The sequence below is a fragment of the Peromyscus leucopus genome, chromosome 23 (genome assembly GCF_004664715.2).
Source record: "Peromyscus leucopus breed LL Stock chromosome 23, UCI_PerLeu_2.1, whole genome shotgun sequence".
Classification (NCBI taxonomy): Eukaryota; Metazoa; Chordata; class Mammalia; order Rodentia; family Cricetidae; genus Peromyscus; species Peromyscus leucopus.
The window spans coordinates 43,865,573-43,886,937 of NC_051082.1; the positions used below are offsets into that span (position 1 = coordinate 43,865,573).

The 21,365-nt window shown below is 46.0% G+C and overlaps 1 protein-coding gene across 1 annotated transcript; it reads left to right on the forward strand.

The window, feature by feature from the left end:
• Positions 1-7,765: 7,765 nt before the first annotated feature.
• Positions 7,766-16,972, forward strand: LOC114707572 (speedy protein E4A). The gene is made up of 7 exons (XM_028890340.2): positions 7,766-8,035; positions 8,557-8,775; positions 9,881-9,939; positions 10,478-10,563; positions 13,068-13,236; positions 13,429-13,531; positions 16,067-16,972. Exons 1-6 carry the CDS (start codon positions 7,927-7,929, stop codon positions 13,486-13,488), a joined length of 702 nt encoding a protein of 233 aa, XP_028746173.1. The 5' UTR covers positions 7,766-7,926; the 3' UTR covers positions 13,489-13,531; positions 16,067-16,972.
• The last annotated feature ends 4,393 nt before the right edge of the window (positions 16,973-21,365 follow it).

Sequence of the window (21,365 nt, forward strand, 5' to 3'; positions counted from 1 at the left end):
GACTCTTTTAACCCTCTGAGGCCTATACCAATCTGTACTGAAATCCATATTGTAGACAAAGCAGGTAATGGGTATCTGTAAAACAGCAGAAGTAGATTCATACCTTTGAGTCCCAACAAGAATTACAGATTTGGGTTAAACACTTGTGCATTTTCCTTCTGTCCAGAGAGCCAGGTATAAATTGGACAGAGATTTTTGACCTGATGAGAAGCATTTTTAGGTTTACATTTAGATATATTTAGATGACAAATCTAAAATTCTGAGCTTGTGACTGAACAGTAAGTAGTCATTGTTCTACCAGTTTATCAGGACTTTTAAATGTTAAGCTCTGAATCATTATATCATAGAACAGGAAAGCAATCTGAAACATTTTTTATCTTAAATTATTTTTTGAGATCCTTAAAGCTCAGAAGCTTTTTTATCCTCAGACCTTTCTTAGACTGATATCTGAAACTTTATGACTTATTTAAATTTTTATATCTTAGAACATTTTTTAAAAAATGAATTGACAAGAGTTTATTGTGTGATCTGCCATGCTGACAAAGTTATAGCTAGCCTAACCGTCAGTACTATCAGAGATCTGAGAAGGATAAATTATATCTGAGTGCAGACCAAGCAGCTTCCAATTCTATAAATGACAGGGACCAGTCCATACCCAGGTCTCCATAGCATTGGAAGCACCAGTCAGAACAGCATCAATCTTCTTCTGCCATCAGGCCCATAAGGCAGAGTATTTTTCCTGTGGAATAGGGACACAGAAGACTGACCTTGATTTGTCCAGGCAAAAGGGTGCAATGAATTCCAGTGTCCTGCTGCTTGTCCACAGTCTAGGCTGGGTCCTGGCAGTAGGCGTTGCATTGGGGCATCTTGCCCTGTGGTCAGTGTTGACATAATCGAGGCAGAGATGTTGTGGTGCTTCGTACGTAATCTTCTTTGGAGACCTTGGGTCATTGTTAGGATCTGGAAGTCTGTCTGATATAATAAGTTTTTAGATCAACATTTAAATGCCATACTCTGTCCAGGTATATCTGAATAGACAAACTTTGTTTCTAGTTACTTGTTTCAAACTCTACCCTGAAAACATATGCAAGGGACTGAGTAAAGCTTGTCCCTGTAATATTACATCAGTACTTAGTCTGACTACAATTAAAAAAAAACTTGGTTATTTAAGGCTTACTATTTACTTATGTTCCCTAACAGTCTACAATAAGTAGCCTTAAAACAATTATTTTAAATTGAAGCTCTTTTAGCATCAAATATGGATTCAGTAAAGAAACTAAAACAAAACATTAATTTAAAACATATATAAATCAATTTATCCAAATAGCTTAAGCTTAACAAATTTAGCAAATACAAGGAGGCTAGACAACATTCTTAAGCCTGAATGCACCTTGGGTAAGGAGAAACATTTTCTAAGTCACTGGTTTTTAACTTTCTCAATGCTATTTCATAACAGCAGTTTTGCCATTGTTGAATCTCAATGCAAACATCTGACATACAGGTAGTCCTAGGCCACCCCAGTAAAAAGATTTTTTTAACCCTCAAAGGGTGAAGACTCATGGAGTCAGAAGCTATTTTAAGCCCTTTGTCAGACTGCTTAGGTCATTGTCTTGCTGAATCACAAGAAATGAACATCCCAGTTCATGGTTAGCATGTGGAGCTTATGACTATGACCCTATCCTTGGCAGCACATACATAGCCTGCCTGCTTTATTTCATTATGGCTGGTGCTTCCAGTGATCATCATCTGGCACTGGCATTTTTACAACTTCTAAGGTCCACCTTTGCAACTAGACTCTTTTTGGGACTCTAGTCCTGTCATACATTTGCAAACCTCAGCTGTTTCCTATGATCCTTTTATGTCTTTAAAACCATTATCATTTTGTTACATGGGTAAATCTTAAACTACAAAGTTTAGCTGCCAGAGCAAGGTATATTCCTGTGTATAAAAGCATTGAGGTGCAAGTTTCATATTTAAATTAAATAACTTATTTATTAAACATACGTTGCCATCTATTTAAATTCTCTAGAAGCTTGTTGTTAAACATTTGGTAAAGACATAAGTATTTGAATGTTAACCTGAGCAGATCTTTATAACCTTAGTAAAAGATTACTACCAATCCCCATCAAAATCCCAACACAATTCTTAAACAGACTTGGAAAGAAAAATACTCAACTTCATATGGAAAAACAAAAGACCCAGGATAGCTAAAAGAATCCTATACAATAAAGCAACCTTTGGAGGCATCACCATCCCTGACCTCAAACTCTACTATAGAACTATAGTAATAAAAACAGCTTGGTACTGGTATAAAAACCAACATACGGACCAATGGAATCGAATTGAAGACCCTGACATTAATCCATGCACATATGAACACCTGGTTTTTGACAAAGGAGCCAAAACTATACAATAGAAAAAAGAAAGTATCTTCAACAAATGGTGTTGGCATAACTGGATGTCAATATGTAAAAGATTACAAATAGATCCATACCTGTCACCATGCACAAAACTCAAGTCCAAGTGGATCAAAGACCTGAACATAAATCCAGTTACACTAAACTTAATAGAAAAGAATGTAGGAAGCACTCTTGAACGCATTGGCACTGGAGACCATTTCCTAAATATAACACCAACAGCACAGACCCTGAGCACAACAATTAATAAATGGGACCTCTCGAAATTGAGAAGCTTCTGCAGGGCAAAAGACACAGTCAATAAGACAAAAAGACAGGCAACAGAATGGGAAAAGATCTTCACCAACCCCACATCTGACAGAGGATTGATCTCCACAATATATAAAGAACTCAAGAAACTAGACATCAAAATACTGAACAGTCCAATTAAAAAAATGGGCTAAAGAGCTAAACAGAGAATTAACAAAACAAGAATCACAAATGGCTGAAAGACATTTAAAGAAATGCTCAACATCCTTAATCATCAGAGAAATGCAAATCAAAACGACTCTGAGATACCACCTTACACCTGTCAGAATTGCTACGATCAAAAACACCAATGACAGTCAATATTGGAGAGGATGTGGAGCAAAGGGAACACTCCTCCACTGTTGGTGGGAATGTAAACTTGTACAACCACTGTGGAAATCAGTATGGCGGTTTCTCAGAAAATTAGGAATCGAACTACCTCAAGACCCAGCCTTACCACTCCTGGGCATATACCCAAGGAATGCTGATTCATACCATAAAGATACATGCTCAGCTATGCTCATAGCAGCACTATTTGTAATAGCCAGAACCTGGAAACAACCTATCAACGGAAGAATGGATGAAAAAAATGTGGTACATATACACAATGGAGTACTACTCAGCAGAGAAAAACAATGAAAGCATGAAATTTGCAGGCAAATGGACTGAACTAGAAAAAAATCATCCTGAGTGAGGTAACCCAAACCCAGAAAGGCAGTCATGGTATGTACCCGCTCATAAGTGGATTCTAGATATAAAATAAAGAACAATCAGACCACAACCCATAGAACCATGGAGGCTATATATATATAGCATGGAGGTCCCTAGGACGACTGTGGCTTATAATAAATTTCAGTTTTACTCAATTATTGAAAAAAATAGCCAAATGAATGGAAACACATGAACTATGAACCAAAGGCTGAGGGGCCCCCAGCAGGATCAGGCCCTCTGAATAGGTGAGACAGTTGATTGGCTTGATCAGTTTGGGAGGCAACTAGGCAGTGGGACCAAGTCCTGTGCTCATTGCATGAGTTGGCTGTTTGAAACCTGGAGCTTATGCAGGAACACTTGGCTCAGTCTGGGAGGAAGGGACTGGACCTCCCTGGACTGAGTCTACCAGGTTGATCGCAGTCCTCGGGGGAGGATTTGCCCTGGAGGAGGTGGGAATGGAGGGGTAGGCTGGGGGTAAGGGGAGGGGATGGGAAGGGGGAAGAATAGGGGAACCTGTGGCTGATATGTAGAACCGAATGGTATTGTAAAATAAAATAAAATAAAATAAATGAATAAAAAAAAAGGGGAAAAAAAGATGACTGCCATTTATATGGCTGCCCATGAGGTCACCACGTGGTTGCTGTTTAAAGAATGTTTTTTTTTTTTTTTTTTTTTTTTGGTTTTCGAGACAGGGTTTCTCTGGGTAGCTTTGCGCCTTTCCTGGAGCTCACTTGGTAGCCCAGGCTGGCCTCGAACTCACAGAGATCCGCCTGCCTCTGCCTCCCGAGTGCTGGGATTAAAGGCGTGTGCCACCGCCTCCCGGCTAAAGAATGTTTTTTAAACAATAATTACTTGCATACATATATACACTCGGATCCAAGTTACATACATATACATACCGTTAAAGCTAGCTTACATTTACACATATAGTTAAATCCAAGTCACATACCTGTCCATATACATACATGCATAAGCAGTTTGCAGAATCATTAGCCATTTTTAAAATGAAAACCAACCAGAATTAACTCTTAAACTCAGTATTTGCAGATATAAGAAACCATAACAAACATAGTTTACATCATATCCTCTCTGACTTTCTACAACCTTTTATGTACCCTAAGTCCTTTCCTTTGATCCCTCAGACATTTATTCCAGATAAATTCTGCTTTTTTTAAACATAGAAACCCTTACGATTTACCTCAGTAGTCTAGAATATATTGTAAAGCTACAATATTTTAAACAAGAACAGAAATACATGCATATACCATAACAAGAATAACTCTTTTGCATCAGCACTGTACCACAGACAAGAAACTGTTGGTTAGCCTTATAACATAGTCTCAGTAACTTAGCAACCATAGGCAGTGACGTTTTATTCTTGGAACCAGACCTTGATCAGGTTTTAGCCCCAGGGCAGGTCTTGGGAGCCCCACCCAACAGCCTGGGAGAAGAAGAGGACAGGGAAGGCACACACCATGGGAACAAAAGATCACTGTTAACCTCAGATTTTCAAGTGCAGACTAGAAGGGACTCCCTGCCCTAGCTGGGCCCACAGACCTGTAGGCCACTCCTCAGCTGTGAGTGTCCTGGAGAGACAGTTAGTTCTCCACATTTTGAGCTCCTCTGGGGCCCCTGCCGGCTTCTGCCAGCTCTGCCCCACGGCTCTCTGCACAGGGGCCCAGCCCGTGTTGGACCCCAAAATCTAGGGTCTCAAGTGGGCACCCCAAGAACCCAGACTCCAGTCCAGTTGATGCAACAGCACAGGGTTTTTTTTATTGAAGCAACTGTACAGACGGGCAAACTCTGCTCCTAAGAGCAAGAGTCGCATCTTACTCTGTATGTAGCCCCATGGGGGCTTTTAAAGGAAAAACCCACAAAAGCCATAAGATTACAATTCCCATACAATTTCGTTTCAAAAGATCATGGTCTGATCACAGAGTGGGTACAGTCACGTCCACATGTACATTCTTCCTGAAACCTCAAGGGGGGTATCAGGATGGGAGTGGAGTTTACACAAAGGTCACAGTGGTCCTTCCTGGAACACTTGCAACTATCCACAGTCACAGCACATCTCTTAACAGAAATCTTTTTACATTGTTACACTGTTACAGGTTGAATAATGGCTGAGTCAGGTGGCCCTTGGAACTAGTTTTCTTTTTAGTTCCTTATTTCCTGGGGCTTGGGGGTGTAAGCCTGAAGGGTCAGGGTCTTTCACCCGAACCTGCTGGCCATGTCAGGGCCCCACAGTGCTCATGGCCCACCCCAGTGTCCAGCCATGCCTAGTCCCTACACAGCCTCTGAGTCTGGGCCCTGCGGCGCTCACAGCCCTCCTAGCCCACTCAGCGGCACCCTGGGCTGCGCGGCAGCTGCCTGCCAGACTCGTTGCTGCTAGTTCCTGCCCGCTGCCCGAACTCTGGTCAGAGAGCAGGAAAGCAACCAAAGGGACCTCTGTCTCTTTTGCTGGCCTTCCAGCCCACAACATACCATCCAGTCATAATGCACACACAAGCTCAGGCATAGAACACACATATAGGGGGCCACATTTTTTACACACTTACGCATTCATATAGGCAGGACATTCCAACAGAAAGGCAAACAAAACTTTTTTACAACATAAGACAAGACAACAAACAGCTCTCCTGGTGCCTGCAGACAAAACTCCCTTGTGTCACGGTCTGCAGTGTGTTAGCAAACAAATGATGAGCAGAAATATAACAAATTACATTGACGAACAAGACAGACGAAAAGGAAGAACAAGGGTCCTTTACAGAATTCCGCTGACAGATGGTCGAGGCAGAGGGGCGTCCGGAGAGGGAGCCTCAATTATGCCAAAGATCTACAGATGGGACGGGGACAAGTCTACAGAGTCTCCTGATCCCCAGATACAGACAAGACCCCCGCAGGTCCCTGGCAAAGTGGCCTCAAACTCGAGACCTTTGCCCAGACGAGGACAGGGGATGTCTCCCAACTTCTCCGGGTTCGCTTTTACAGTGCGTCCACCAAAGCGGAACCTCTCAGATACAGACAGCTGCTGGCAGCAATCAGAAAGGAGAAACAGAAACAACAAACAAGCAAGACAGACAGACAGACTCACCCGATCGGCCGGTGTAAACCTTTGGGGTTTGGGGTCTCTGGGGTCCCCCAAAAATCCCAGATGGGCCCCCAAATGTTGTGCCCTGGGCGGGAGACCCCCAAAGAGACTACCAGAGATACCAACTCACCAAAATGCAAAAGCAAGGTTTATTGAAGCAGTTCAAGCTGCAGGGCTGGGACCTTGGTCGAGCAGCCACACACAGCGGAGGCTAGAGGAGGTGCCCGCCCCTCTGCAAGCTCAGTGTTTAAAGGCAAAGACCACAAGGTTGCATCATTTAGGGGTACTAGTATGGGTACAATTCTGATTGGCTCTAGTTTTAGGGGCTTTTCAGAATTTCTGTGTTATCTTACTTTGTAGTTCTTTGTGTTGTTACAGGTTTTTTTTTTTTTTTGGTTTGGGTTTTGGTTTTTTTCAAGACAGGGTTTCTCTGTGTAGCTTTGCGCCTTTCCTGGAACTCACTCTGTAGCCCAGGCTGGCCTTAAACTCACAGAGACCCACCTGCCTGTCTCCCAAGTGCTGGGATTAAAGGAGTGTGCCATCACCGCCCGGCCTTACTTTGTAGTTTTAACCGGTTGTTTGTCAAACTTTATAGACTACCTCTGGCATTGGGGCATTCTGTGGTTAATCAATTGTTATAGTCCTTCAACATCCTGACTTTGTACTTTGACTATCTTTGGCATTGGGGCATTCCATGGTTAATCAGTTGCTCCCAGATGGCTCTTCAAACATCCTGACTTTGTCCTGGGACCTATGTCAGCAGCTCTGAGAATTTTGAAACTCAGGCCTGTTTCAAGCTGGGGTGAGGGGTTTGCTTGAAATAGGGGTGCTTTGGTTCTTCACTCCTGTCCCCTCTACACACACACACACACACACACACACACACACACACACACACACACACACACTGCCTGGGTTATAGGTACTGAAGAGTCTGTGTCTGCCTTGTGTGGTTACTGAGATTTGAACTCAGGTCCTTATGGTTGCACACCAAACACTCTTAACAACTGAGGCACCTCTCCAGCCTTCATCCCTTACCCAGCACACAAAGGGAAAGTAGGAACCAGACATGGAAGATGGTTTTGTTCGTGGAATGAGTCTATGTCAGTGGCAGGAGACATGTCAACCCTAGTTTGTGAGAGAAAGTGGACACATTATCCATAAATCACACAAGCTTTCTTTGAAGCTGGTTTTCAGGATGGAAGCGGATGACATCACAGGCTCCTGACCTCCTGATATGAAGGGCCACACTCAACAGGGCTAGGCAGATGACAGCAGTGTCTTCTCAGAGCTCTACTCTTGAGATCTCCTCAGACTAGGGAAGGGACATCATGTGTGGATTCAGCGAGAGTCAGGGAGGAGGGTGGGACAGATCAGAGTCTGGGATTTGTGGACAGGAGGAAACAGGTTGGGAGAATCATGACCACTGGCCAACTGTCATTGTGTTCTGAGGAACAGAGTCCTCAGCCTGGCATCACCAGGTCCTTAACTGGGGTGGTGGTGGATGGGGAGATCTCAGGACCATCAGGTGAGGGACTGCGTGAGAAGAGGTGTGAGAGGGTGACAGCAAGGAGGAAGGACATGGAAGGAAGGGAGGAGGGAAGGAAAGAAGGAGGGAAGGAGGGAGGGAAGGAAGGAAAGGAAAGGAGAGAAGGGAGGAGGGAGGAAGGAGGGAGAGAAGGGAGGAGGGAGGAAGGAGGGCCCAGGAAACAGGGAGAACAGGTCAGACGCAGATGTCACATGGACAGAAAATCTACAGAACAATGAGGGGTTAGCACCAAGACTCAAAGACAGGACAGAGAAGAGGGGACACAGGAAGAGACTTCCTTTTCATGGGGACAATTCATGTCTAATGAGGAAGAGTCTTGAGGAACAGAGAGAGGGGATGGGGACAAGATGAGGGGCAGGTGCTATCAGCACAGAGGGAAAGGCACAAATGTTTGGGGACAGGCAGAAGCTGAAGAGGTTTGGGGTGTTTGGGGTGCCGGGAGGCAGGGCTGAGGTCAGCAAAGCCAGAGCTTCACACAGGGGTGTGGTTTCTTCACTTAGAACCAAGAGTGGAGGCCATCCCCCAGCCTCCATCCGCCAGCCCAAAGAGGAAGAGGGACTTGTCATCGGATTCTGAGGATGACCTGGCAGAGCTTTGGGACCCTGAACCCGAGCCAGTGTGGTCAGTGGAGACACTGTGTGGGCTCAGGATGAAGCTAAAGAGGCAGCGTGTGTCTACAGTGAGGCCTGAACACCATGAGGTCTTCGCCAGGCTGCTGGGTAGGTGATACCTGCATGGCTCCCTCCTTAGGCAAAAAAGGGAACGTCTAGTCAACCTCCTTCCTCGTGGGAAAGCTACCCTCACAGCCAGGGCTCTGTCAGCCTGGGAGACTCAAGCTCAGTTGATTCTTAGGGACCCATAGGTAGCAGGGGCTTAGGCTAGAGTTGACATAGATCCACATGGAAATGAGAGAGGTTGGAGTTCACCACCCCAACTATAACTTAGCTCTGACTTTGCTGAGCTGGGGTGTCTTCGTCCATACAAGGGCGACACATCCATGTTCATAACCTTATATGACATCAAATGGGAACATCAGCTGTTGGGACGTCTTGGTCCTTGGCTGTGGATGTAGCTCAGTGGTTGTTTGTTGTTGCACTTTGGGGGCCTGCCACCCAACTCCCAAATAAAACCCACATGGAGGCTTATTCTTAATTATAAATGCATGGCCTTAGCTTGGCTTATTTCTAGCCAGCTTTTCTTAACTTAAATTATGCTATCTACTTTTTGCTTCTGGGCTTTTCCTTTTCTATTCCTACATACCTTTCTTTATTTCTTACTCTGTGGCTTGCTGTATAGCTGGGTGTCTGACCCTGGGTCCTCCTCCTTCTCTGGCTACTTCTAACTTCATCCCAGATTTCCCCTTCTATATATTCTCTCTGCCTGCCAGTCCTGCTTATCCTTTATTCTGCCTTGCTATTGGCCATTCAGTTCTTTATTAGACCATCAGGTATTTTAGGTAAGCAAAGTATCACAATTTCACGGAGTTAAATAAATGCAACATAAACAAAAGTAACAACCTTAAAATAATATTCCCCAACAGTGGTGGAGTCTTGTCCAGCATATGCAAGACCTTGGATTGACTCCAGAATGACATATACATAGAAGGCATCTAAGCATGTATACAGGCCACTGTATTCTAAGCCTCTCTCAGCGCCTCCACCCAGGAGGTTCAGGTGTTTCTCTGCCACATGTGCCTGTTCCATCCTTTGCGCCTGTGTCTAATCCTGGGTTCCTACCTGGACCCTCCCCCAGGGAGGTGGTTCTCATGGCCCTCTCTCCCAAGCTGTTCCAGTTCACACCATGACACATGTGCTTCATTCACAGAGGATCCCGTGGTGAAAAAATTCCTGGCCTGGGACAAGATGCTGAGAGTGTCTGATAAGGTGTGCTGAGCTGGGCTCCAGATCCTCTCCTGCCTGGGGAGGGACCTCCCTGACCCACAGTCCTCTGTCCCTCCACAGTTGTCTCTGAAGCCACACGGTCCTGACCCTTGATATCCTGCCAGTGTCTCCCCTCAGGGCCCGGCAGTGTCTCACAGAGTGGACAGGAGGCCCATGCCTCACTGGGGTCCTCGGGATCTGAGCCCACGGTCGCCATCTTACCCTGGGAATTGCCTCTTCTCCTCTCACAGTTCTCTGGGACCCTTTGTTCCCGACGGGCAAAGACCTCCCTGTCCCTGTTGTCCTAAGCTCTCCCTCAGAACTGCCCCAGGGCCAGCCATGCTGGAGCAACGAGGGCTGCTCCCTCTGGCCTGGCCCACCCGAAAGTCCCTTTCACCTCCCTGCCCCACTCCAGCAGGCCCCCAAAACTCTGGGCTCCTCTCTGAGCCTCATGTCACCCACCTCAGCCTCCCCTTCCCTGCCCCTGCCTTCTCCCTCTCCAGGGTGTGACCTCCCCTCCCCTGTCTCCTCTCTCCATCAGTACCTCCTGTCTATGGTCATAGCTTATTTCAGCCGTGCAGGGCTCTTCTCCTGGCAGTTTAGGCCAATCCACTTCTTCCTGGCTCTGTGAGTATTTCGCCTCCTCCAGTTGGTCCCCTGCCCTGGATGTTGGGTCATGAGAAGTGAGCCTCTGACCTTTCATCTCTCACATACCTAGTTTTGTAGCTTTATGAGGGAAAACAAGCTAATGTCCATTTAAAACACTGAGCAAGGCACTGGAGAGTTGGTTCAGTTGGTAAAGCCTCGAGGTACATTCTTATGGACGTGAGTTCAGATCCCCAGGACCCACATGAAAAGCCATGGGTAGTAACATGTGGCTATTACCCTAATGCTGGGATAAGAGACGTCAGGATCCCTGAGACCCACTCACCAGCCAGCCTAGACTCACTGGCAAGACTTGTGTTCCAGGGAGAGGCCTATATAAAAACACAAGGTAGATGGTTCCCGAGGATCAATACCTGATGTTCACTTGTGGCCTCCACACAGGCACACATGCACAAACATGCACCTACACACCCACATGTATACATGCTGCACACACTCGCATACACACACACACACACACACACACACACACACACACATACACACACACACTGAACAGGAAGCTGGAGAGAGGGCTCAGCAGTTAAAGTGCTGTGTGCTTCTCCGGAGGACTTGGACTTGATTCCCAGCATTCACGCGGGGCCTCACAGCCATCTGTAACTGTGGTTCCAAGGGTTCTGAAACCCTCTTCTCGCCTTCTTGGACACCAAGCATGCACATGTGCACAGACATACATGCAGGGAAAACACCCGTGCATGGATAAAGTAATAAAATGAAAGAACTCAGCAAATCAAGAGCAAACAGTGAAAGATCTGGGATTTGGGGCTTAAAGGGGGCAGGTGATCTTTAATGGTTGCTGCTGTTTCTCCTCCTCATCCTCATCCTCCTCTTCCTTTTCTATCTGTTTTGGTTTGGTTTTTGAGACAGTGTTTCTCTGTGTAGCCCTGGAGAGTCAGGGCAGATGGAGGAAGAGATGTGTGCCCACCAGCAGAGAGTCTGAAAACTCACTTGGAGAACTGAGAAATCTGGGCACTTGAAAGCTAGAGATTTAAGACAGACTCTCAGAGGGCGGCTTGCTAGTATCTGTGTGAGTAGTAAGAGAGGGCGTGAAACTATGTGGCTACATTCTAACACAGACCCCTCCTGAGAGGAGAGGAAGGTGGAGTTGAAGTGATCCCCAAGCACTGGGCTGCAGCGCTTCCTTTACTGTGTCCCCTGTACTGAACACACCACACACCATCCCATCTTCCTCCTGGATTCCATGACAGGTGTCCATCTCAGGCTTCCTGATGCTGCACTAGTCCTGGGTAAAATGCTCTCTGCTGGTTTACCTTGTCCACCTGTCCTCAGTCTAGTGGGTCTGTTTTGTATGGAAAACACAGGCAACTCCATCCCAGGCTTCCAGAGAACTGCACCAGGAATCATCTCCACCCTGAGACTGGCGTGCCCAGTGTGAACTCTGCCCTCTGTCCAGGTGCTCTCCAACCTGACTCCCTCATCACTCTGATGCTCCCTCCATCCCTGGCTGGCTCCTTCCCAATGCCCTGTCCTCCGTTTGATCTTGTGTTTTCTATTCGAGTATCTCACAATTGTGTGCCTGGAGACAGTTAACCCCCCCTAAAGTCTGTTCAGACTCTGAAACCAATCAGCATGATGAGGAGCCTCCTGCAGCTCAGGAGACTGAGGTGGTATGATCTCTTGAGCTCAGGCATTCGGGGACAACGTGGGCAATATATCAGGACAATTCAAATCAAATGAAAAATTGGCAACGCCTCCCCTCGGCCGCCTTCCTTGGTCTTCTGGCTCTTGCCTCCAGCAGTATTGCGATGGACTCCTACCATGGTAGGATATTTGAGATTACAGTCTCTGGTGTTGCCCCTTCCTTTCCCAAATCCTATTACAGCGCATCCATTGAAGGTGGGGCTTTGTCAAATACCCTTCATTCTTGGGACACCTTAATTCTTTATGTTGGGAGTGGTTAGGTTATACTACTCAGTCAAAGAAGTTATCAGTATTACATTTTGCCTTAACTATCACTTTCATTTGTTCACTCATTCATTCATTCGTCCATTCATTCATTCATTTGTTCACTGATTCATCCAACAAACCCTACAAAGTGCATTGTCTATACCATGAGGCAGTGGAAAGAGAGAACTCAGAAAAGTTGATTGTATCAGCCACTGAAAGGAGGGGAAGAGAAGGGAAGGAAACCAGGGTCAGACAAAACCCTTAGGTGCTGAGCCTGAGCTGACACCAGTGTGTGCACACAACACAAGCCTAGGGGAGAGGGAATGGATTGAAAGGGAATCCAGAGGTCATCTCATGTCATGAACAGCAAGGACAGCATTGAGCTCCGTAGATGCTTGTCTTCTTCAGCTCCATGTGACAGATGCTTTCAGATCACTTCTGTCCACGGTGGACTATGGGCAGGACTGATGCCATCCAGTGACAAGATGCCCCCCAAGCCTCCCTTCAAATGGTCCTCTTTGATAAAGTACCATATAACGCCCTGATTTCTTCCCCAGGTACCTGGCCAATGACATGGAGGAGGACAACCAGGCCCCTAAACAAGACATTTTTTACTTCCTCTATGGGAAGAGCTATGCCCAGCGCCCCATGTTCCACAAACTGCGGTTCCAGCTCATTCGGTCCATGGGCTGGAGGATCTGGGTATCCCGGGAGGAGTGTGAAGAGGTGGGTGGGTGTGGGACACATGGGGTACAGAAGGGCAGGCTGGACAGACAGAGAGAGGGATGCAGTTGAATATGAGAAGTGGGGTTGGGGAACAGAAGAGCTGAAGGTTGATCTGAACATGGAGTCTTCCAGGAGAGCCAGCATCTAGAACTTCTCATGAAACTGTTTTGTTTTGTTGTCATTTTTTTCCAGATCCAAGCTTACAACCCAGAGCTGTGGGTGTGGGCACGGGATCGCACCAACCTTACTTAGAACCCTAGAGCCATGGAGGCCTAAGACCATTGGCCTGAGTTAGGTATGTCCTTGGTGTCTTTTAAAGTGTGTCTTGTCTGTGTCTGGTTAGGAAAAGCACAGAACCCACACACACACTTGACACACTCACATCCCACACTTACCTCCATACTGTGAGAAATCCCAGCCACACACACAGCCAGACCCTCCTCATCACTGCATACACAGCAATGACAACCAGGAGGCACAACCTTGGGGAGACAGGCTATGCACCTGGAGGCCAGCCAGCTGACCTTGGAAGTGACCTTTCTGTCACAAGGACTTGAATTGAGTAGAAAGCCTTCTACTTTAAGCAACTAGGTCCAGATGTGTTTGAAGAAATATGAATTTCTGTTCCCCCTTCACATTTGGCAGCTCTACAATTCCACACCTCCATAATTTACATCTGTTCTTCCTGTTTTCTGAGTGTGTGTATGTACGGTGTGTGTGTGTGTGTGTGTGTGTGTGTGTGTGTGTGTGTGTGGTGCACATCTGTGGGGGTGGGCAGCAGTTAATGCAGAGTGTCTCCCTTGATGTCTGTCCACTTTATCTGTTGTGGTATAGTGTGTTGGTGAACCCAGAGCTCGTCAATGGCAGCTAGTCTGGTTAGCCCATGTTCTCCAGAGATCTTTGTCTGTGCCTGGTATGTATCAGGATTGCAGATGTCTGCCAGGCCTGCCTAGCTTGTATGTGGGTTCTGGGGAGCCAAACTCCAGTCTCCATACTTGTTCAGCAAGGTTATCCACTGAGCCATCGCCCCAGCCACAATTACACCTTTGCACTCAAGTTTGTGCTCAAGTTTTCAGGATCACCTTCGTTAGTTACTCTGGGGACACTCTGGTCGTACTTCATGGAACGAACTGAAGAGAAGGTTTAATTTGTGCCATGGTTTCAGACCGCCATAGTGGGTGACGCATGGCCAAGTGGCCCTGTCTATGTCAGAATGTTCATCCAAGACTTGACAGGATACAGCAAGAGACTGGAACCTTGAGTGTGTTTACCCTTCATAGGCTCAGGAGTAGACAGATAGGTGAGTCAGTCAAGTGCTTGCCCTGCAAGTATGAGGACCTGATACCCAGAACCATGTCAAAACAGCCCAGCACTGTGGCATGGGCTTGTAAACCCCACACTAGGGCAGGCTGGACAGGGATGGGGAGTCAGGCAGATCCCAGGGCCTGGCGGGATAACCAACCAAATGAATTGGTGAGGGCTAGGACAGTAAGAGACAGTCTCCAAAAATCAGTTGGGGGCTGGAGAGATGGCTCAGCAGTTAAGAGCACCGGCTGATCTTCCAGAGGACCCAGGTTTGATTCCCAGCACCTGCGTGGTGGCTCAAAACCATTCATAACTCCAGTTCCAGAGGATCCAACGCCCTCTTATGGTCTCTAAGAGCACTGCATGCACATGGTGCAAAGACATACATGCAGGCAAAACACCCATGCACATAAAATTAAAAATGAGTAAATATTTAAAAAAAAAACAACAACAAAGTGAATGGCACCTGAGGACCTGAGGACCTCCCCCCCTCTCATGCACACACACACACACACACACACACACACACACACACACACACACACACACAGAGTAACTCAGTGGCCAGCAGGATAGCTCAGCAGGGAAAGGCACTTGCTGCCATGTAAATTTAATCCCCGGGACCCACATGGCAGAAGGAAAGAACCAACTGCCGCAAATTGTCCTCTGACCGCCACAGTCCCACTGTGGTACACATCTGCCCCCACAAATAAATGGCAATAAAAATTTAAAACAAGTGACAAAAGAGGAGCAAAGTGTGAATCGGTCCAGAGTCATATCCTGAGAAGCTAGTCCACACCACAGGCAGTCTCCTCTGGTCCTTGCTGTCAAGCAGGGTGTGCTGGGCCCACATGAGGCGGCTTAGGTGATTCTGGAGGTCTAAGTCAACTAGTCTGAAAATCACACTTGAAAATAATGCTTCAGGTTTAGGGGTTAAGAATCAAGGATCAGCTAGGCCTGGTTGTGAAAGCCTTAACTTCAGCACCCGGGATGCAGAGGCCCACTAACTGTTGAAGGCCCCTCTGATCGCAGTAGTGTGTTCCAGGACTGACACAGGAGTGCCTTCTCAAAACAACAACGGGGTCAGAGACAGCTCATCTGGAAAGAGCACTTGCTGTTCTTGCAGAGGGCCCAATGGCTCACAACGGGTTGTAACCCGAGCTCCAGGAATCTGATGCCCTCTTCTGACCTCCCCTGGCATTGCACCCACATGGGCAACTCCTCCTACCCCCACCACCACTACCACAGGCACACACAGGTACACACTGTAAAAAAAAAATCTCCCAAACAATGACAACTAACAAGGGTCATGAGCTCCGTGATAGAGCACTTCCCCACCACAGAAGAGCCCCGGGGTCTGACCCTGAGCACCACAGAACAACAGACAAAAGAAAGAATGGTTCGACATAAGTTCCCATCTGTCAAATGTTCTAACCTCTAGTTAGGATTGACTTGGACATAACTCTTGTTCTTGCTTGAAGAATTGCATGTATGAAGTCTGACATGGCCTCACTCTTCCCTCCAGATCCCTGTGCCTGAGGGAGACACTCTATGCCAACATTAAGGACTGCTGGGGGAAAGAAGAGAGGACTGCCTTGCACAGGAGACTAGAAGAACCCAGATTCTTCTAGAAGGAGTGGAATGGAATCACCACACTGTGCTCCTCGGGGTGGGAACACATGTAGGGGCTATGGAGGGGAAATGAGAAATCAGGATTCCTCCAGGGCCCATTCTACTCAGCGGCACCATCCAGATGTTGTGCCTAATGTCCTCAGTCCCATCTCCCCGAGGTAGCTGCTGAAGGCCCAATGGTTTCCTAGAATTTGTCCCCACAATCTCAGGCCATTGAAGGAGGCACCTCAGGGCTCAGATGAGGAAGGACCTACCTTCAAAATATAGTATTTGAGCCATATATTTGGAATAGAAAGCTTTAATATATTTCATATTTTTATTGGAGTCTATAAATGTTTATCATAGAATTATTTATTTCGAATAGTTTTGAGATATTGTGGATTGAAAGTATGCAGTTATTGCAGTTTTGTGATGGATGTTAAAACTTTCCTATGTGTAAATATTCTCTAAGAGAAGATTCAGGGTTTTTTAATCTATTTCTTTTGTTTTGAGACAGAGCCTCACTAGGTAGCCCTGCCTGACCTTGAACTTCCTTCATGGACTAGACTGACCTCAAACTCAGAGAGACCCACCTGCTTCTGCCTCCTGAGTGCTGGGATTAAAGGTGTGTGCCACCATGCCTTGTGGGTTTTTAGATTCTGCTTATAGATACTTGTTTCATGGAAATATAAATTCTTGTTTGAAATTTACTCTTTATTACTGAGTTGTGAACAAATAATGCTTATTTAACTTCCTTTGATCTAAAGATGATATGTATTTTGAAATAGCACATTTTTTAATAAATATTCTTTTGTCAATAGCCTAGACTCTCATCTTTCTATACAGTCTGAGTTTATTTATTCATGTTTTATTTTTTCTTTATGTGTATGGCTGTTTTGCCTACATGGATGCACATGCATCACATGCATGCAGTGCCCATATAGTCCAAGAGAGGACGTTAGATGCCCTGGAACCAGAGTTACAGACAGTTGTGAGCCACCAGGTGGATGCTGGGAATTGAACCCAGGTCCCATGGAAGAGCAGTCAGTGCTTTTTTTTTTTTTTTTTTTTTTTTTTAGTTTTAGTTTTTTCAAGACAGGGTTTCTCTGTGTAGTTTTGGTGCCTGTCCTGGATCTCACTCAGTAGACCAGGCTGGCCTCAAACTCACAGAGATTCGCCTGCCTCTGCCTCCCGAATGCTGTGTGAAAGACCCTAGCCCTTCAGGCTTACACCCCCAAGCCTCAGGAAAAGAGAAACTTCAAGCACCAGAAAATGAGAAACTAAAAATCTAGTTCCAAGGGCAACCTGACTTACCCATTGTTCAATCTCCCCTGCAACCATATAACAATGTAAAAAGATTTCTGTTAAGAGATGTGCTCAGCTGTGACTGGGATAGTTGCAGGTGTTCCAGGAAGAACCACTGTGACCTTTGTGTAAACTCCACCCCCACCCTGATATCCCCCCTTGAGGTTATAGGAAAAATGTACCTATTGACATAACTGTACCCCCTCTGTGATCACTCTGTAACCAGACCATGATCTTGTGAAACGAAATTGTATGGGAATTGTAATCTTATGACTTTCGTGAGTTTTTCCTTTAAAAGCCCCCATGAGGCTGCAGTAAGATGCGACTCTTGCTCTTAGGAACAGAGTTTGCCCGTCTGTACAGTTGCTTCAATTAAAAAAAACTCTGTGCTGTTGCATCATCTGGACTGGAGACTGGGTTCTTGGGGCGCCCACTTGAGACCCTAAATTTTGGAGTCCAACACTGTGATTAAAGGTGTGCACCACCACCGCTGGGTGCAGCCAGTGCTCTTAACTGCTGAGCCGTCTCTCCAGCCCCTTATTTATTTATTTTAAGTTTATCTTCTTCACTTCTCCCTCATATGTATGTGTGTGTGTGTGTGTGTGTGTGTTTTGTGTGTCTGTTTATGACACATTCATATGCCTCTTCACTCACATGAAGGTCAGAGGACAATTTTCAGGGATCTCAGGAGTTGGTTTTCTCCTCCCACCATGTGAGTCCTGGGGATCAAACTCAGGTTGTCAGGCTTGGCAGCAAGTGCCCTTACCCAGTAAGCCTTCCCAAATCATGCTTTTTTTTATTTGTTTTGTTTTGTTTTGTTTTAAAGAAACCACGAAGCATTTCCTGCAAGGGACTACAGTAAAGATGAACCGTCTCCTGTTCTCGGGCCCTTTAATCCTGTCAGTCTGAATTGTTTGCTGCTCAATGTTGTTTAACAGGATTCTGCTTATCTGACCAAATTTTAACTCTTAAAAAAGAATTCCGAGGCTACCTACTTATTTAATTCTCTCTACTTTTTTTTATGAGATGGGGTCTCATATATTCTAAGCTGGCCTCGAGCAGAATATGTAACTAAGAATGACCTTGGACTTCTGATCCTTCTGCCTCCACCCCTGAGTACTGACCTTGCAGGCATGGCTCATCTCTCTCAGTCTCTGCTATGTTGGGCATGGAACCCAGGGCTTCGTGCATGCCAGGAAAATGTTTACTCTAACAATGAAGCCACAGCCACAGCCCCTGAATTAGAATGTGTTTCATGTAGATAAGCATGTAGATGGCTCCATGGGTAGAGCTCTTGCTACAGGAGCACAAAGACCTGAATTCAACTTCTAGCAACCCATAGAAAGGTGGGTGTGGTTGTGTATACTCCATGACCTCGGTGCAGGAGGAGGTGGTGCATGGAGACAGGAGACAAACTGCAGGTTCACTGGGGAAACCTGTCCCATGGGAATAAGGCAGGTGTCAAGGGAGGGTACTTGACACCCTCCTTGGTGCACGGTTGCAAGCACACCCACACAGGAGTACACAGTTACATTCACACACATGCACACACATTCAAATGCCATACATATGTACATACATGCAATGTGGTACACAGGCTAGTGTCATATACATAAGCACACACACACTTGCACACACATATACATTATATATATATATATATATTTGGTTTTTCAAGACAGGGTTTCTCTGTGAAACAGTCCTGGAGTCCTGGCTGTCCTGGAACTCAATCTGTAGATCAGGCTGACCTTGAACTCACAGAGATCCACGTGCCTCTGCCTCCCAAATTCTGGGATTAAAGGTATACGCCACTACCACTTGGCTCACTTTTTTTTTTTAAAGAAGAAAAATAAAAGAGTCTCCACAAGAGACTGTAACTTGAACCCAGACATTAGGAGAAGCAATGGAAGGAGGAAATTTAGGAGTGCAAAAACAAAACAAAAAACCCATAGTGGGTTTTTAGTATTTTTTAAAAGAAAAGTAAAAAAAAAAAATCCATGAGTTCCTGGAAAACAACCCTACCTCCTACATAAAGGAGAAGTGAAGGCTGGAGAGAGGGCACAGTGGTTAAGAGCACCGGCTGCTCTTCCAGAGGACCTAAATTCAGTTCCCAGCACTGACACGACAGCTCACAACTGTGTGTAACTCCAGGTCAAGAGGATCTAATGCCCCCTTTTGGACTCCAAGGATACCTGCACTCGTGGACATGTACCCCCACAAGACACACATATACACATAGTTTCATCAATTAAATATAATCTTTTTTATTATTTTTTATTATTATTATTTTACAACACCATTCAGTTCAACATAATAGCCACAGATTCCCCTGTTCTCCCCCTCTCGCCCCCCCTCCCCCCAGCCCACCCCCCATTCCCACCTCCTCCAGATCAAGGTCTCCCCCGAGGACCAGGGTCGACCTGGTAGACTCAGTCCAGGCAGGTCCATTCCCCCCATCCCAGACCGAGCCAAGTGTCCCTGCATAAGTCAGGATTCAAACAGCTAACTCATGCAACGAGCCCAGGACCCGGCACCAATGCACAGCTGCCTCCCAAACAGATCAAGCCAAATGACTGTCTCACACATTCAGGGGGCCTGATCCAGTTGGGGGCCCCTCAGCCTTTGGTTCATAGATCCTGTGCTTCCATTCATTTGGTTATTTGTCCCGGTGCTTTATCCAACCTTGGCTTCAACAATTCTCGCTCATATAAACCCTCTTCTTTCTCACTAATTAGACTCCCAGTGCTCCACCAGGGGCCCAGCCGTGGATGTCTGCATTCAGATTCCTCAGTCCTTGGATGGGGTTTATGGCACAACTATCAGGGTGTCTGGCCATCCCATCACCAGAGTAGGTCAGTTCCTGCCGTCTCGCGACCATTGCCAGCAGTCTTTTGTGGGGGTATCTTTGTGGATCTCCGTGGGCCTCCCTAGCTCTCTGCTTCCTCCCTTCTCACTTTCTCATGTGGTCTTCATTTACCATGGTCTCCTATTCCTTGTTCTCCCTCTCTTTTCTTGATCCAGCTAGGATCTCCCACTCTCTTTCCCTCGACCGTCGCCCTTCATTGTTCCCACTCATGACCAGGCTGTTCATGTAGATCTCGTCCATTTCTCCGTGTCTTTTTTTGGGGTCCTGTTTTCCAGGTAGCCTCACTGGTGATGTGAGTAGCAGTCCAGTCATCCTTGTTCCACATCTAGCATCTTCCTATGAGTGAGTACATACCATATTTGTCTTTCTGAGTCTGGGTTACCTCACTCAGGATGATTTTTTCTAGATCCATCCATTTGCCTGCAAACCGTATGATGTCATTGTTTTTTTCTGCTGAGTAGTATTCCATTGTGTATATGTGCCACAATTTATTTATCCATTCTTCAGTTGAAGGGCATCTAGGTTGTTTCCAGGTTTTGGCTATTACAAACAATGCTGATATGAACATAGCTGAGCAAGTGCTCTTGTGGTATGATTGAGCATTTCTTGGGTATATGCCCAGGAGTGGTATAGCTGGATCTTGGGGGAGATTGATTCCCAATTTTCTAAGAAAGCGCCATATTGATTTCCAAAGTGGTTGTACAAGCTTGCATTCCCACCAGCAGTGGAGGAGAGTTCCCCTAAACAACTCTGAGATACCACCTTACGCCTGTCAGAGTGGCTAAGATCAAAAACACTGAAGACACTTTATGCTGGAGAGGATGTGGAACTAAATATAATCTTTTTTAAAAAGGAAAAGTGAATCAGCAGAATGACCTCCCTGAAAATGGCCCTGGGTAATTCCCAGCATCATCTATTTCAGTCACCACAACCTCTCATTCGAGTTTTATTTGGGAGGAGGTTGTTGGGAGCTGTAGGGGTTGTTTTTGTTTGGTTGTTTTTATTTTAGATTTATTTATTTTATTTTATGTGTCTGAGTATT

Bases quoted from the DNA above. Each gene is read 5' to 3' on its own strand.
- LOC114707572 (XM_028890340.2), top strand. From the start codon at position 7,927: ATGACCACTGGCCAACTGTCATTGTGTTCTGAGGAACAGAGTCCTCAG. The intron at 9,940-10,477 runs GTGTGCTGAGCT...TCTCTCCATCAG, and splicing joins TGCTGAGAGTGTCTGATAAG to TACCTCCTGTCTATGGTCAT. The intron at 10,564-13,067 runs GTGAGTATTTCG...TTTCTTCCCCAG, and splicing joins ATCCACTTCTTCCTGGCTCT to GTACCTGGCCAATGACATGG.